General features: G+C 46.6%; 1 protein-coding gene across 1 annotated transcript in view; it reads left to right on the plus strand.

Annotated features, from left to right (window-relative positions):
• C3H1orf115 (chromosome 3 C1orf115 homolog) overlaps positions 1 to 9188 on the plus strand; it is a 28219-nt gene extending 19031 nt beyond the window's left edge. The window contains exon 2 of the mRNA XM_066595099.1: positions 7784 to 9188. Coding sequence (XP_066451196.1) covers positions 7784 to 7906 — 123 coding nt within the window. The 3' untranslated portion in view covers positions 7907 to 9188. The remainder of the gene's footprint in view (positions 1 to 7783) is intronic.
• The last annotated feature ends 9789 nt before the right edge of the window (positions 9189 to 18977 follow it).

An 18977-nucleotide genomic window follows, 5' to 3' on the forward strand; every position in this document is an offset into this window, starting at 1 on the left:
CCAAAGAGAATCTCATAAGGAGACAGTCCTGTTTTCCTATTTGGCGTGGTCCGTACTGAGTAGAGGGCCAGAGGTAGGCATTCTGGCCAAGGTTTTCCTGTTTCAACCATGGCTTTCTGTATCTTAAGTTTGAGGGTGCCATTGAGTCTTTCCACTTTTCCGGAGCTCTGCGGATGATAGGGGGTGTGGAACGCCTGCTCTACTCCTAAGGCGGACATGACTTCCTTCATTACCTCACCAGTGAAATGAGTACCACGGTCGCTCTCAATGGTCTCTGGTACCCCAAATCTGCACACTAACTCTGACACAAGTTTTTTTGCAGTGGCCTGGGCGGTGGCCTTCGGGACCGCGTAGGCCTCAGCCCACCCAGAAAAGAGGTCAACGCATACCAGGACATACTCATACCTTCCTGACCTGGGCAGCTGGATGTAATCTATCTGCAGTCTCTGGAAGGGGTACAAAGGTCGCGGAGTGCACTTCCGAGGGGTCTTTACTACTTGACCGGGGTTGTGTAGTGCACAGATTTCACAAGCCTTGACATATGCCTTTGCCATCCTGTCAAATCCTGGAGCGTACCACATTTTCTCCACCAGGGCTACCATGGCATTACGAGAAGCGTGCACCTTTCCATGAGCCAAAAGGGCCATACTAGGATAGGCAGCCGCAGGTAAACACATACGGGAACCCATCATCCAACCTTCATTTCCTTTTACTGCCCCTGCACTTGCCCAGCGCTCCTGCTCTTGCCCTGAGGGGAGTAGGTCCACCTCCTTCTGTGGTGGGACAGAGAGGGTCTGGTCCTTGGCAGGGGGATCAGGATCCTCCTCCGCTGGGCAGGACCTGGTCTGAACTCTGCACACGGGTGTCCTCCAGTCCAGCAGGGCTGCAGCCTTAGCTGCTCCGTCTGCCTTCTCATTGCCTCTGCTTTCCAAGGAGTCCCCTTGGGTGTGTGCTTTTACCTTTATTATGGCTACCTGCTTCGGGAGCATGATAGCTGACATTAAACTGCTTACTGCCTCACCATTCTTTATCGGTCTGCCTTGAGCTGTTAAGAAGCTCCGCGCGCGCCAAATCGGCCCATAGTCATGCGCAACGCCAAACGCGTACCTGGAGTCCGTGTAGATATTAGCAGTGACTCCCCGGGCTAATTTGCAGGCCTCGGTCAGAGCGCACAGTTCCGCTTCCTGTGCTGACATATGTGGGGGCAAGGCGCGGCCTATCAGTACTTCATTCATTGACACTACAGCAAACCCTGTCACAAATCTGCCCATCTCATTCTGGTATCGTGATCCATCCACAAACATTTCAAGGTGGGGGTTCAGGAGTGGCTTATCTGTGACATGAGCAAATCCAGCTGTCTCCTGCTCCATCAGAGCAGCACAGTCATGCTGGTGCTCGGTGTCAAAAGCTTCCTCTTCGCCTAGGGAATTGACAAAAAGTTGATCCCCTGTGCTTACTCCCCCATTTGAATCAGTGTCACCTAATGGCAGTAAGGTGGCCGGATTCAAAGTTGTGCAACGTTGAAATGAGACATTGGATGAAGAGTGTACTGCAAGTTCCATTTTGATCTGTCTAGCAAGAGACAGATGTCTACGGCTCACCTGTGTCAGAATTCCATGTACGTCATGGGGCGTGAGGACCACAAGAGGGTAGTCTAGGACCACCTCAGAAGCTTTCTCAAGTAGTGCTTGTACGGCCAGAACTGCTCGTACACAGGAGGGTGAACCCCTGGCTACTGCGTCAAGATGTGCACTGTAGTATGCTACAGGGCGCTTTTTGTCACCATGCTCTTGTGTGAGGACGGCAGTAGCATGTCCCGCCATCTCAGTCACGTACATTTGGAACGGCTTGTCATAGTCAGGCAGACCCAGTGCCGGAGCGCTGGTGATCTGTATTTTCAGCTGGTAAAAAGCTGACTCGGCTTCCGGAGACAAAGCAAATGGCTTCGAGCTCAGGCAGTCGTACAGAGGCTGCATGGTCATGGAGGCAGAGCGAATCCACGGCCGACAATATGAAACTAACCCCAGAAATGTCCGCAACTGAGCATGGGAGGCGGGGAGTGGCATGTCCTCCACCACCTTGGTACGTTCTGGCGTGAGGTGTTTTGTACCAGGACCTAGGCAGTGACCAAGAAACACAACATGAGATTTGCAAAACTGTAATTTGTCTTTACTGGCTTTACACCCGCTGTCTGCAAGAAAACAAAGGAGGCTGAGTGAGGCCGCAACGCAGGCAGGTCTGTCCGGTGCACACAGTAGGAGATCATCAACATACTGAAGCAGGGCCACACCTGGTGGGACCATCCATGCATCAAGTACAAGCCTCATACATCGGGTGAATTGATTTGGGCTGTTTTGTGCCCCTTGTGGTAGGACAGTCCAGCAGTACTGTTTTCCTCGGAACGTGAAGGCAAACAGGTACTGGCAATCGGGGTGTAGCGGGACAGAAAAGAAGGCATTGGTAAGATCGACCAGGGTGTACCAACAGGTTCCGGAGGGTATGGTGGACAACAGAGTGTAGGGATTGGGAACTAGAGGTGTCTCTAGGATGGTCACCTTATTGATTTCTCTTAGATCGTGAACCATCCGGTAGGTATCAGGTTCGCCTTTCTTGCCTTTCTTTTTAACCGGGAAGAGTGGCGTGTTAGCAGGTGAGACGCAAGGTTTTAAAGCATTCAAGGCACATAACTCTGTAATAGTGGAGGCTATTGCGTCTTCCTGTGCCATGGCTAGGGGATACTGGCGAATCATGGGAGCTTTTTCCCCATCTTTGAGATGCACCATGACTGGGGGTACGTGGAGATGGCCCAAGTCTGTCTTCCCTTTTGCCCATAGGGTCTCTGGTACTGCTGAGAGAACCTGTGTATCTTCTGGGGTCAACACATATACAGTACATGAAGGAGGCGGAGTGACCAAGTCTGCTGCCATGAGACAGAATACCTGGTGGTCGGCCGCAGAGGTACTGACATGAGCCTCACCGGAAGGATGGAGCTGAATACAGCACCCCAGGGGTCCCATCACATCGGTTCCCATGATGCAATCCCCAGCGGGTGACACCAGGAAGCGAGTGAGGACTCGTGACCCTTGAAAGGAGACTTCTATGGGCTCGGTCTCACGCATGGGTGTTGGTTCACCGGACACTCCAACGGCTATGGCTATGGAGTCTGAGAGGGGAATACTAAGGTCATTGACTTGTGAGGTACTGACACATGTTTTAGTGGCCCCTGTGTCAATTAAAAAGGGCACCTCCTTCCCCTGGATTTTTAGAGGCTGAAAATTTGTGGTCCACGTGTGTCAGTAACTATAAGGGACACGGGGGAAGGAGTGCCAGACCTTCATTGGTAATTGGTATACCCGTTGTTTCCCTGTGGGCGGGATGATGTGGTATTGGCCGTACTTCCCTGTTGCCCCCTTTCGTCTGACATGTTCTGTCTAGGGCGTTTAGGGGCCCTACAATTACGGGCCAAGTGTCCAGTCTTCCCGCAGTTATAACACTTACGGGTCTCCCGCCTGGGGTCTGTCATTAGAAGACGATGGTCTGTCGGTGTCCTCTTGTCTGACCGTGCCCAATGGTGGACTCGGTCTGTTTGGTTCTCTATAATGGGTAGTGGAGGTTGTAACGGGGAACAAGGGAACCGGTTGTCTACACTGGTCCCTGGGACATGGAGTCCCACATACCGTACAGAGTTCTCTAAAACAGGCATTCTGTTGACCACAACGTGGACAATCCCAAGCCGGACCTCTATTTACTTCAGGGCCCGGGGATCCTGATTGAGGGTTGTAGGGAGGTGTATCCATCTGGGCAGTAGCCTGTGGATACGTAGGGGGCAGGGGCGGCAAATTGGGATACAGAGAATTAAAGGGATTATTAGGAGACATTGGTGGAGCGGCCGGGACGACAGGAGGGGCTAATGGAACCGTAGGGGTTTCCATGGGAACGTCTATTGGTGGCCGGGCCATAGGACAATAAACTAAAATGCCCTCGCCTCGGGACTCGGAGTCCCAGTGTTCGTCTTCTGCTGTTTTAGAGCAGTCCAGGATGGCCTTCATGCCCTTTTCCAAACCCTTATTTCTTATTTCCTTTCTATGCTTATCCTCATATTGTGACCAAAATTCATAATTGAATGTTCCCGCCTTCTTGAGGCCTATACGTTTGTAAACTTTATAGGCTTGTCTGCAAATGTCCTCCCCTTCTCTATCTTTAATTATTTCAATAGGAGTCTGATATATCTTAGATTGTTCAGACCCCATCTTGACCACTTCCGACTATTCTTCACTAAGTATACAGGACGTATATTTCACACAGTAAACTAAGATAATCACTGAGATTATCTGGGAACACACAGTTCCCTGTCCCGGAATAGATTTACAGAACTAAAACGTGGTCAACTTCAAACACTAGGATTCAGGGGAGACCAGACTTCGCCTCTTAGGGAACTTTTAGTAATATTATAACAGATCCAGAGTAACAATATGACTGCCAGAAATGAGACTATAACAATAACAATTATTTCAATCTCCAATACAGACAACATGACTCTTTAAGTCCCAATGAGTGAGTTCTTCCGTCTAGGACAGTTAAATGAACTTATTCACTCTAAAATATGGACGGGGCAGAAAATATAGGAAACAGGCAACAACTAACCTCTAGTCCGTTAGAGACACACAGATCTAAAGAATCCAGACTGTATAATAGTAAGACAAGCTCTTACCTTTACACCGGTGTTTTCAGTCTGGGGTCTCAGGATCCAGTGTCCACGTCAACGGGCCAGGAGTTTGTTTCAGTCTACTGGTTGCGATGTCCCGTAAAGATAAGCCCCACCCCCTAGTTGGGCGCCAAAAACTGTCGGGGGTAAGCCTGTTCAAACAGACTGGTCAGTGATGTTGTCCGGTTCCAAATTGACCTAGGTAGGAGCGCTCCTGAGAGACCATGCATAGACCTATACACACAGTATATGGTTTGAAGCAATGAGCTCTGAGTTTATTATTTGCATCGTCTTGGTTTTTATAGCCAGCCCCTCTCGCAGGATGGGACTTGTGGTTAAACAGGGAAAAACTCGTGATTTTACATTTGACAAAAACTTATGCCTTAACATATGACTTTAGACAAACACATATTACTTAGACAAGCATATTCTTCAAAAAGAAACTGCTGATGACTCTCTGTGGTCAAGCCATCTCTTGACAGAATAAGGGACATCTGCTCTGGTGAACTTCCTGATTCCATTCAGGTCAGGCGTAGACCTTCAGTGTAGACAGAAAACCACAGGCTTCTTCCTCAAAACAGTCATGAGTCCTTTTACACATTAAATATTTTGCAGTATTCAGCCTTATTGATTCAAATGGATTGCTAAGCAACATATATTAATTTCTTTTAGCCCCTATCAACCACTTCCTTTACGCTTGGCACCCAACATGTTTGGAGTTCACAACACTCGTTGTACTGAAACAACGTGGGTACGGTAAGAAAGAGCTACTGTTTGCGCCAGGCGCGGCTCCTGCTCGCTGCTGCCACCACTCTGCCGCCATGCGAATTAGCCTTAGGCGCTTGAGGACGACCTTGTTTGTATGTACCGAAATTCACAACTCGGATGTTCGTATGTTGGGGACTATCTGTATTCCTATTATGAACAATAGGGGGCGCCTTATTCCTTGTACATTCTTCCTGCAGGTAAGAGCACCAGCTGCACTGAGTAACTGTGTATAACGTGGAGATTCCTCGATGTCACGCTTCTTCCTCTGCAGACATGAGTACAGATGATTATACCTTGTAGTGGAGAATGTTGCAAAACAAGCTCAGCAAGAAAGTGAAAGTGGCATTCTGAGGTCCTGGGGTACAGCAGTGCAGTTTGGGAGGAGGTACACGGCACCTGGGGCCGCCAACTACATAGCAATACTAGTTATCCAGGGCGGGGATAACTTGTTCTTTCTGGTTGGCCCAGCTGTGTTATACCAACATATCCTCCACGTGGCATGGTTTACTGTGGAAATATGACCGCCTGTAATATATTGTCACTGTGACTAACACATCTATGCAGCACCGTCGCAGGCACTTTGTGAACATTGGAAGGCACTATTATAGCAGCATTATGGAAACCACTTTTTGTAGAAGGCATCTTGTAAGCACTTGAAGGAAGAATTATACCGTAGAGGCACTCTGGCAGGCACATTGTGAACAGCGTGGCAGGCAAACGTTAAATAGGCACTATGGAAGGCACTTTAAATACACTGTGGAGGGCACTATTATAGAGTCATTATGGAAGACTTATAGTTCTAACTATAGAGGCACTGTGGAAGGCACCTTGTGTACACTGTGCCAGGTACTATTATACTGGCACTGTGGAAGGCACTTTTTCTACAATGTAGAGGGCACTATTATAGATGGACTGTGGAAAGCACCGTGGAAGGCACCTTGTGTACACTGTGGCAGGTACTATTATACTGGCACTGTGGTAGGCACTTTTTGTGCAATGTAGAGGGCATTATTGTAGATGCATTGTGGCAGGCTCCTTATGATCACTGTGGCAGGCACAAGGCTTGCTTCAATAACTACCACAGTGAAGATTCACCTCTGTTTGCACTTCATGATATCATGCTGTAAATAACCCCAATGATCCCTACAGTATTTATCACAGAGCTCCTGTGCAGCCACCATTATCCTTCTGCATCACAGGTTAATTCAACTGGCAGTTATAATACTGAAGGGCAATTTTGTTCAACAGTTGGGCCACTGAGGCTGACACTAGGGGTGATGCAGCGTGGCATGAGAGGGAATACTGCTTGACATTGAAGGTAATGTGGCTGCCACTTGGGCACTGTGGCTTGGCATTAGGAGCAGTATGGCTCAACAGTTGGGGCATTGAGGCTGACACTAGGGGACTGAGTAACAATAGGGCAACGTGGCCAACAGCAGGGCAGTACAGCTTGACATTATGGCAAATACTAATCAACACTGGAGGCAATGTGGCTACCATTGGGGACACTATAGCTTGACATTACAGGAATACTAATTGACACTGGCAATATGACTCAACAGTTGGAGCACTGAGGCTGACACTAGTGGCATTGTGGTGGACACTAGCGGCAATGGAGCTTGACGTTGGGAGTAATGTGGCTAATACTTGGGTACTGTAGCTTGGCACTAAGAGCAATATGGCTCAACAGTTGGGGCACTGAGACTGACAATGGGGAAGTTATCCTAAGGGGAACATTGTGGCTGACATAGAGTGACTGTTATGGCATAATGTGTATTTGGGGGTACTGTAACACCCAATAACGGCCCCCTTTGGCATCTCAGAGCATAGCAAGCAGTTTATAGTTACAGCATGTAAATGCTTATTTGCCTTTGGCACAGAACAAGCATACACAGGGAAGCGTGTGGGTTATCAGCATGTTGTTTTCTCAGCAGCACCTCAGGTTATTACCTTACTGCATTCTCATTTAAAGAGAAACCATCAAAATTTTATGTCATGTGATAAAAGAAGAAAAATGAGTGCAAATACAAGCTATATGGCTGGCAACGGGGTTCCTCGGGGGCGGGGACTCAGTAAAAGCTTTCAGAACTCTGGTGTCATTGGGAGTGGGTTGGCATGCAGCTCATCTTCTTAGGGAATTTTATACATGCATTCATTTAAAGGGAATAAAAGTCTATTCTTATCACTATTCATTGTGCAGTTGAATGCAGTCTATTGTTCCCTGTTATCAGCCAGTTCAGTCTGAGGAAAGACTCCTTCTGCAGTGTTTGCAACGTTAACTGATTTTTTTCTCCTTGCTTTCTTTTCCAGAACGTTGGGAAAGCGGTAAGAGCCGGCTGCCGCTACATGATTATTGGACTGCAGGGATTGGCGAATGCTTACATTGCTCCATTCGGGGTTTCTTCGGTTGTACTCTCGACGGCGGCTCGCTAAATCATTGTGAAAATTGTGTCCCAACATTTCATGCAGCATACTCATTGTTGGAAAGAAAATTGACCAAAGAGTGGATGTCACAGAACCTCGAGGGAGGAACATGGGGGAACAGAATCATCTCTGCAACAGTGAATCTGAGGGGCGGGTTTACACGGAGTCTTGTATTACATGATTGGACAGTCGCCGTCGTCTCCTTCACAAGATGCCAGCAAAGCTCATAAGGAGGCTGGAACTGTACATTTTGACTTTGCGAATAAGGAGCATTTATCCCTTAAAAACACCAAAAATTCTATGGAGCTCCAATATGGCTGCCATCACAGCTCTTAAAGGGATGGTTCCCAGGTTCCCTATTGTCAAGAGTTGCATAAGCAATACATGGATGAAGTTATGAGTGCAAAACGTGTCAGATGTAATGTTCAGGCACCTAGGAAAGCTGGATGACAACCTTGTAGGAGCGAGAACGGTAGCCATGTTGGACGCCGTGCTCGGCTATCTCCAATGGACATTCAGTGGTGCTGCAGGGTGCATTGCCACTCCAATCAAAGTCTTACGCAACGGTGAGTTTGGGACTCCTCCAGTGATCTTTAGGGGTCCCTCAGTGATTTTACATTCGCAGGAATTTTTAAAAATGGCCTCCATCCCTACAGTCTGTGAGATCGAAAGTAACGAAGACAGCTGATTGCAGCTCCAGACATGGAGGAGGAGGAGAAGGCGGGGCCTAAGATCAGACTGAAGGGCACTGAGCCTGACAGGAAGTAACACTGTGATATTAGGCTCCGCCCCCCCCATACCCCCTCCCTGTCCCTGGTTTATATCGGCAATCAACCAATCCTAGTTGTAATCTGGGACGGGTTTCTCACAGCAATGGATGTAAAAATGGCCACCGTCCGTGCAGTCTGTAACAAACCTGTCATAGAATGTAACTAGGACTGTTGAATTGCAGATCTAGACCTGGGGGAGGGGGCGGGTCTGAAAGTGAGGTTGGAGCGGAGCCTAACATACTTCCTGTCAGACTGGACAGCACTAGACCTGCTCGCGGCTCCCCTTCCCCGGTCTAGAACTACAATCAGCCTATCCTAGGTCATTTCTCACAGGCTACACGTGCGGCAGCCATTCTCTTCAGTTCCAGCACAATCCTTTGTAGAACCACCAAGCTGGGATTTCATAGTTTTAGGATTGCTATAGATCCCGTTGAACTCAATAATAAATGAATATGCAATCAGCTCCCCCTAGTGGTGGCTGCAGGCAGCCAGAATTTTGTCATTTTCCTCTGTAGCTGTGGGGGGGGGGGGGGGGGGGATGCAGGTGACTCGGAGCCCTGACTCGGATGTAGCACTCGTTAACTTGCCTCGTGCTACAGTTGAGTATTTGCATAGTCCGGCAGACAATGTGTTACACTAAGAGTCTAAGGAGCCGAACCAACATTCGCAGCAGATGTGTCCGTGTTAGTGGTAGGATCGGAGGGATTTGGGATGTTGCGGAGAGATAGATGCAGGTTTGTACTAGAGGAGGTTTCATTGTTTGGTGCATGGAGGATACAAGGCGGAGTTTGTGGCTTTTGCAAATGTCACAGTATATGAGGGGAATTCAGGACTGAACAGGATGTACAAGGAAATGCATGGACACCTCTCTGCTGCGAATGGGGGTCATTCTTCTGGTTATCGGGGCCCCCACCAGTCTGATTTATGGCATGGCATGTACGTTTTCTGTTAGAAGATGTCCCTCAACAATAAGCTGATCAGAGATCACCCCTATTGCGGAATGTGGTAGAATCCAACAGCAGGTGTTTAGTTTTCCTACAGCACCCCCACAGGAGAAATGAAGTATTACACAGTGCCAATTGCAATCAATAGGGAATTCATGTATTGCACAAATGTCCTGAACTCTACAAAGAGAGACACTCTTTGTAAGTGTTCTCCGCTCCGACTCCTAGATGGGGGTCCTATTAAAGGGGTTTACACTATTGATGACTCATGCTCAGGATAACTCATCAGTAGTTGATTGGTGGGATCCTCTGCTTGGATTCCCCAATGCCATGGTGCTCAAGTGAGCAGTGCAGCCTCCATTCAGGCCGGTGAGGTCACGTCCATTCAAGTAAGTGGGACTGAGCTGTGATACTAGACCTTTACAATGTAGAGCGCTGTGCCTGCTATGGACTGAAGTGAGAGTAGTGCTCACCTGAGCGCCCCTGTCCCTTCAATCAGCTGATCGATGGGATCCTGAGCGGCAGACCCATCGCTGATCAACTATTGATACTAAATCCTGAGTAAAGGCCATGAATAGTGCAGTGCTGAAAACCCCTTTAAATGTACTAGTAATATTAATAAGAACATAGAAAGTACCCGTATTTATGCTAATTAACCCCGCCCCTCCCCCATTAACATGAAGGTCTCATCAAACATATATCATATACGTGCGCCATTCTATAAGTTTTAATGCTGGTATTTCTGTTTCCTCATCACTGAATTATGGTCACATTATAATTAGTGTGATGATTTAAGGGGGAAATGAACAGAATGGCCGCCAGCCTTGCAGCCTACAAAAAATGTTTTAAATGCAGCACATGATAGGTGTGGCCACGTATGTATCGGCCCAGACGATGAAAATATTTTGCTATGTAACTTGCATGGTGAAAACTATAAAAAGAGTTTTAAGAAGGCAATGCCAGAATCGCTATTTTTTGCTCACTTCACCCACAAAAAACTCAATAAAAACCATCCAGAAGTCACACGGACCTCAAACGGGTGCCAATAAAAAATAGAACTCTTCCTACAAAAAAAACAGGAAAAATAAAAAATGTTATGGATCTTAGAATGCGGAGATGCAGAGTCAATATTTTTTCTTTAAAAATGTGTTTTTATTGTGCTAAGGGTGGATTCAGACGACCGTATATCGGCTCGGTTTTCACGCCGAGTCGATATACGGTGTCCTTGTCTGCAGGGGGGGGGGGATGGAAGAGCCAGGAGCAGGAACTGAGCTCCCGCCCCTTCCCTGCCCCTCGCCACTATTTGCAATGGGAGGGGCGGGGAGGAGCTAAGCGGCGGGACTTAACTCCGCCCCCATCTCACCCCCTTCTATTGCAAATAGTGGCAAGGGGCGGAGAGGGGGTGGGAGCTCAGTTCCTGCTCCTGGCTCTTCCATCCTCCCCCCCCCCCCCTGCAGACAAGGACACCGTATATCGGCTCAGTGTGAAAACCGAGCCGATATACGGCAGTCTGAAATAGCCCTAAAGTAGTAAAAATTTTTAAAAAGTCCTGTGGAATATCCCATCCCATGTGAGGCATCTGATGGCCCGTGTGCATTCAGCTGTACACAGTGAGGAGAATTATGCCTGTGTGAATAAAAATTAAAAATATGCTCACAAATCTGACAATGGGGTGGAGCTAAACTCCTGCCTGTTTCCAAGGGCATCCAGCAGAATTTTGAAAGCAGCTCCGGATGTGACTGGAGAAAATAACTTAAAATAACTCAAAAGTCATCACCAAAAAAAGGATTTGTGAAAGTGCTCCACTTTTTATTGAGTTTTGCAGTGGAGTTATGCTTTAAACATACAGAGCACAGATGCATTATGGGCCATGGGGGAGGGGCCTAAAAGATTACGGCCGATAACGTATCGAGTCTCCTGGAAGATGGTTGTCCGCAGCAGGTTTTTGTGTGGCCCCTCCGTATAGTACACGAGTCGCACGTCCGCCCTTTCTTCGTATTTTTCTTTGTATGTTCGTGCTGTAATTAACCCTATAAAGGTTTTGTGGCCCCAATGTACATTCTTTGTAAATAAAGTGGGTTATTTTCCCTGTTTTCAAATTAATTTGTGTGTGAAATTAACAGCGGCGCCAATTTCTAAGAACTAAGGCTGAATTTACATGCCGGATTGTATTGTGCGTCACGAACATAGAAGCGATGCTGCAGTCTGGAGGAATCACAGTCTGGATTATTTTTCTGCAAATCCTTTTAAAAACTCGCCCTTTATTACCTATGGGGGGTGATATTGTACTGCGTTCACATTGCTCTCGCTTGTATATGTAGGTTTCAGGTGAGAGCGATGGGATTTTTAACTGTTTCTATTAAACCACATGCGATTTTCACACGCAGAATGTAGTGAACCTGCAGGCGAAATCACAGGTTATGGGGCGCCCTTACGCGGGTGACTTCTGTGTGTTGTGCGGTGCCTGGAAATCACAGGGGAAGAGAACCCATTATGTTATATGGCTCTATTTACTTATATAGGATTTTCTCTTACCGCCATACAGTGCTAACATAGTCGAGCCATATAATGTCCAAGTCGTTGTACTGTATAGGGCCATTATACCTGCACACTACTATACAGCCACACGGGGTCCAAATTATACTGCCATATAGTGTTAATGTAGTAGTGCCATATAATATCCAAGTAATTCCATTCTACCTGCACACTATTATACCATCACACAGGGATTAAATGATACTGCCATACAGTGCTGATACAGTCCAAGTAATACCACCGTATTGTGCCATTACACCTCCTCCACACTACTATACAGTTACACAGAGATCAAATAAATAATGCCATGCAGTGCTGTATGATGTCCACGTAATACCACCATATAGTGCCACTATACTGCAACACTACTATACAGGAACACAGGGCTCAATTGGTACCACCTTACAGTGGTAACATAACAGTACTGTATAGTGTTCAAGTAATAGCACCATATAGTTCCATTATAACTCCACACTACTATTCAGCCATACAGGAATAAAGTGTTACTGCCATATAGTGCTAATGTAGCAACGCCATATAATATTCAACAAATACCACCATACATTGCCATTATACCTCCATAATACTACATAGTCACACAGGGATCAAATGATACTGGCATACAGTACTAACATAGTGGTGCTGTATGATGTGCAAATAATGCTACCATAGAGTTCCATTATACTTTCACACTACTATACAATCACACTGGGACCAAATAACACTGCCATAAAGTGCTAACATAGCAGTAATGTCCAAGTAATACCACCGTATAGTGCCATTTTACATTTACACTATTATACAGAGAAGCTTCAAAAAGATCTAGAAAAGCTTGACCAGTGGGCGGCGACTAACATAATGGTATTTAGCAAGGAGAAAGCAAAGTCCTACATCTGGGCAAGAAAAATGAAGAAAGCACATACAGAATGGGAGGAATTGGGCTAAGCAGCAGCACAAGTGAAAAAGACTTGGGTATACTAATAGATCATAGACTGAACATGAGTCAACAATGTGATGCAAATCAGATGAGGTCATCACCCTCTGCTCTTCCTGAGGCTATATTCACACAGGCGAGCACGATGTTGGGCCATGAAACCCTGTCCGGTATTGCACTTGTCAACGTGTGTTTTTACTGTGGATGCAAGGCGATTTCATACGCCTCGCATCACTTCTCTGAAATGCCGATCCTCCGGTGCTCATTTCACACGTGTCGGAGGACCAGCAAGTGTTTCCCATAGTTTTCAATATGAAACACCACATCGTGGTAGGTTTGCTGCGGCGCCTGCGTGGGGTTACAGCAAAGATGGGAAGTCAGAAATCACAGAGGTAGGAAAGTGTATATAATATGTATCAAGCCCTTCACAGATATAGACTAAAAACAAAACTATTGGAATCAATTAAAACTCTGGGCGAACAAACATACGAACAACGACAAGACACAATTATCAAGGCGGTACTGGATTATCAGCCTTCCGTAATATAAGGGGTTTTACAAGATAGACTGTCCCCACTAGATGATGGAGTTGTACCTAAATGAATAGTAGTCACATGTGGGATGTACAAGGACTAAAGAACAGTACATCTAGAGGTAAGTTACACCTTGGGAGATAGGTTACCATAAATGTCCCAGTGTTCAATGGCATACACACATCACCTGAGATGTGACCAGAGAGAACAACAACCGGATCACGGTGAACATAATCGTGTCTCGATCGAGGCTGATAGGCCTCCTAACGGGTCCAGCTGTGGGCTACCAGAGATCCCTTATAGATCAAGAGAAAGAATTTTTTTTAGAGGTACTAATATTTTACTATCAGGATATGCATAGGGAAGAGGCATAACTATAAGGGATGCAGGGGATGCGGTTGCACCCGGGCCCAGGAGCCTTAGGGGGCCCATAAGGCCTCTCTTCTCCATATAAGGAGCCCAGTAGTATGAATAAAGCATTATAGTTGGGGGCCCTGTTACAAGTTTTGCATCGGGGCCCGGAAGCTTCAAGTTACGCCTCTGGCATAGGGTGCATTCTCTCTCTCTCTATCTATATATATATATATATTTTTTTTTATAGATATACTTAAGAGCTGAGAGGTTTGCTTGAGACAATGTTCAAAGCGGAGTTCATTGTTTATAAATAAATTGCTCAACGTGTTTCCCTGTTCGTATTGCAAACAGTTCATCAGGAGCTACCGTGTTTCCCTGAAAATAAGACAGTGTCTTATATTAATTTTTGTTCAAAAAGGTTTAACTTTTTTACATGTATAGCTGCCTGGACACTATTTACATTGACTTTTTTAATTGACTGTTAGCAGGGCTTAATTTTGGAGCAGGGCTTATAATTCAAGCATCCTCAAAAAGCCTGAAAAATCATTTTGCATCCTCAAAAATTCTGGAAAATCATGCTATGTCTTATTTTCAGGGAAACAGGGTAGTTGCCCAGTTGGCCAGATGTTGTCATATATAACTCTCAAAGCTTAAAGAATAGCTGAATTAATAATTCCTGTCGTGTATTAACTGATGGAGACGGAATACCCGCACCCAATAAATGAGTGTATGTGCTTAGGAATGATCACAGAGAGTGCCGCTTAAAGGGGTTGTCCCGCGGCAGCAAGTGGGGGTATACACTTCTGTATGGCCATATTAATGCACTTTGTAATATACATTGTGCATTAATTATGAGCCATACAGAAGTTATTCACTTACCTGTTCCGTTGCTGGCGTCCCCGTCGCCATGGAGCCGTCTAATTTCAGCGTCTAATCTCCCGATTAGACGTGCTTGCGCAGTCCGGTCTTCTCCCTTCCGAATGGGGCCGCTTGTGCCGGAGAGCTGCTCCTTGTAGCTCCGCCCCGTCACGTGTGCCGATTCCAGCCAATCAGGAGGCTGGAATCGGCAATGGAACGCACAGAGCCCACGGTGCACCATGGGAGAAGACCTGCGGTCCACCGTGGGTGAAGATCCCGGCGGCCATCTTCGCAAGGTAAGTAAGAAGTCACCGCAGCGCGGGGATTCGGGTAAGTACTATCCGTTTTTTTTTTTAAACCCCTGCATCGGGTTTGTCTCGCGCCAAACGGGGGGGGCTATTGAAAAAAAAACAAACGTTTCGGCGCGGGACAACCCCTTTAAATTGATGTCCTATACTTGGCTACAAGTATGTTTAAAGCGCCATATGGCAACATAAATTACTGCTACTGCTGTGGATGGTCAGCAAAAAAAGAGACAATAAATTGCCTCTTTTGTAGGAGATTTGACCAGACGCAGAGCTTGTGATAACGTGCTCAGAAAATGATATCTAGCAGATGGAACGTTCCTAATAAGGATAACAGAGGATCCAGTAATACTGGTACCTAATCTAAAGCTCAATAATAGGTCAGCTGTACAACGTAGGCAGAGTGACTGGGCCTACAGTCTTAGTTATCTGTATGACTCCGCTTCTGGATGCACACAGTCCGGGACACAGGATGACACTGGGCCTACAGTCTTAGTTATCTGTATGACTCCGCTTCTGGATACACACAGTCCGGGACACAGGATGACACTGGGCCTACAGTCTTAGTTATCTGTATGACTCCGCTTCTGGATACACACAGTCCGGGACACAGGATGACACCGGGCCTACAGTCTTAGTTATCTGTATGATTCCGCTCCTGGACACACACTCCGAGACACAGGATGACACTGGGCCTACAGTCTTAGTTATCTGTATGACTTCGCTCCTGGACACACACAGTCCAGGACACAGGATGACACTGGGCCTACAGTCTTAGTTATCTGTATGACTTCGCTCCTGGACACACACAGTCCAGGACACAGTATGACACTGGGCCTACAGTCTTAGTTATCTGTATGACTCCGCTCCTGGACACACACTCCAAGACACAGGATGACACTGGGCCTACAGTCTTAGTTATCTGTATGACTTCGCTCCTGGACAGACACACCAGAGGAGGACACAACACTCCACTGACACTCACTTGCAGGTGGATACTTAGACACTGCACAGCGGCTGCTTCTCTCACTCTCGGTAGGGGTCCTGGAGTTGAAACACAAGGGTACCTCTCCTTAGCTTCCATTTTTCACCACATGAGGGTTGAAGGTACCCCCATGCGGCCGGCACTCTCTCCCCACACACTACCATTGAAGAAAAATGGAACCTTTTCAAACTCATCTTACACTCCTATTTATACCTTACATACCCGCGTGACAGGACAATTAGTTACAATTTGCAGACATATCCCAGACATTAACCTCTTACATACTGCAGCTGTGCACAATCTGCACAGAGCATCCACATTGAAGATATGACATGTATGACAGTTATGGAGGGGCCAGATATACGTACTTCGGGACGCTACACTGGCATGTTTTTTATTTTTAAAGGCATTTACTCTGCAGTATAAATAATGTGTGAAATTAATTCTGCCGCTCAGTACGATAATGTCAATACCAAATTTCTATATTGCTTTTGCAACTTTTTCACACAAAAAAGAACAAAAAAACTTTTTTATTGTCACTTTCAAAGACCCCTAACATTTTTCTTTTTTTTGTTAACGGTGCTGTGTTTTTATGTCCCCACTCAATAAGAATGCCCCATATTGGCCCCCACTCAATAATAATTCTCCATATAGGCCCGCATCCAGTAATAATGCTCCTCTTATGCCTCACTCAGTAATACCACACCGTATAGGCCACCACCCAGTAATAATGCCCCTCACAGGCCCCACCCAGTAATAATGCCTCATATAGGCCACTACCCAGTAATAATGCCCCTCACAGGCCCCACCCAGTAATAATGCCTCATATAGGCCACTACCCAGTAATAATGCCCCTCACAGGCCCCACCCAGTAATAATGCCTCATATAGGCCACTACCCAGTAATAATGCCCCTCACAGGCCCCCACTCAATAATAATGTGCCATACAGGCCTCCACCCAGTAATATTACCACATATAGGCCACCATTACACTCAGCAATAATGCCCATATTGGTCCCCACTCAGTAATAATGCCCATATAGGCCCCCACTCGGTACTGGCGTAATATGTCTCCACCGAATGTATGGGTGGAGACATGGGTTGGCCGGTATCAGTGACAGGTCACGCCCCCCTGAGCTGCCGTGGCGCTTGACACATAGTAAACACCGGACTCCCATCTCTGCTGCCGTCACCCCTGCAGCCACTGCAGCCGTCCCCCGCTGTCACTCTCCTCTCCGCTGTCACCGTCCATGGTGCCGCTGCCAAACCGTGCTCATGTCCCCCCGGCGCCACTCCCCCCTCCGCTCTTACTGTCCATGCCTCTGCTGTCAAAACCCCGCTTTCTCCGTCCATGTGTCCCCGGCGCCGCTGTCAGTGTCCTCGCTCTGTCTGCTCATGTGCCCCGCTTGCACTACTGCCGCCGCCGCCGAGTAGGGTTCATATTCCTGCGAGATTTGTGTGTCTCACAACACACAAATCTTGCGCGATTTTCTTGCCTGTGTGAAGCCAGTCTTCTGACAGCAGCCCGTTAGATTCTGCAGGAGGCGGGGTGTTAATAGGCTGACTTACATGGTAGACATGGAGGCTGTTGTCAGGCTTTCAGCTGCCGTGGGAACTCATTGGTACCTTTTAATTTCACTGCTGAGTGCCGGTGGGTGACAGAAAGAGCCCCCTCCCCTGTCAGCTCCTTACTGCTGCAGCTATTAATGATTGTGGCATGTAAAGGGTTAAACTGCCAGGATCTGAGGTTTCTCTGTTCCTGGCCGTTAGAGCAGGAGCTGTCAGTAGCCAGCTGAGCCACCGCCTAAGGCTTCTTTCACATGCGTGCATATCGGCCAACCTTTTTCACGGCCGGCTGATATGCGCTGTGATCTGATGCATTGGATTCCTGATAGGGATTTTTCCATGTTACGTTAATATGCTGTGGGGCTCCAAATCAAAGGTGGTTATGGCAGCCACCATGAGAAAGCAATAGACACAGGCATCACGGTCGTGTCTTAGAGCAAATCTGAGTTTATTGTGTACATTGTCTTTCTTATACAAAAAATAGTAGGCGTATCAGAGGTTGAACTGCTTTACAGAGGTCGACCTGTTTTACTGGTACATAATTTTGTCTTCTCTATAAACAATGCTTTATTTGTTTGTTTGTAGACATCGTGTCTGGTACCCTGATTATCATCACACTCTACATTAACAAAGCATTCCATACAACCTTTTGATCAGTGTAACGAGATAAACAAGCTCTTAGAGACATGATGGACACTTAAGATTACACCTGTACTTCATTTAGCAGAGCTTTTCATAGGACACAGAATAGAGTGTACAATTTAGGCCTACAGCCTCCGGAAACGTATATCAAAGATACATACATATATAAATTAAGATGTTCATAACCCTCACAGTCCCCCATTTTGAAACAGTCCATCTTGAAAAGAGCCTTTGTAGTGGTACTATCAGGGGTGCTAAGCCACCCCCGCCGGTCTTTCTATCCTCTTCGCCGGATCCCCACTGTTGTTGCTCTTTTACGTATGACTGTTTTAACGATATCGTAGAGGGAGCGATTCCAGATAATTTGCTTGTCTCCGTATCCCACAGAATGTCCATAAATTGCAAACACTCAAAAGAATGAACAAAAGAAACAGTATTAATAATGGGTGAAACATAAAATCCATCATCTTTCCTGCTGTAGGTGACCATTCAGTAAAAATATCATACCAGTTATACTCTGTGTCTACCTGGATCTTAGTACCTAGGCTGACTAGCTTATCTCCTACCCATACATTTTTCTAATTCCATAAGGGAGAGGTTAGTAACATCCAAATGCTTTTAAAGGTGTTCAGTATCTATCATTAGTCTTACAAT

The sequence above is a fragment of the Eleutherodactylus coqui genome, chromosome 3 (genome assembly GCF_035609145.1).
Source record: "Eleutherodactylus coqui strain aEleCoq1 chromosome 3, aEleCoq1.hap1, whole genome shotgun sequence".
Taxonomy (NCBI): Eukaryota; Metazoa; Chordata; class Amphibia; order Anura; family Eleutherodactylidae; genus Eleutherodactylus; species Eleutherodactylus coqui.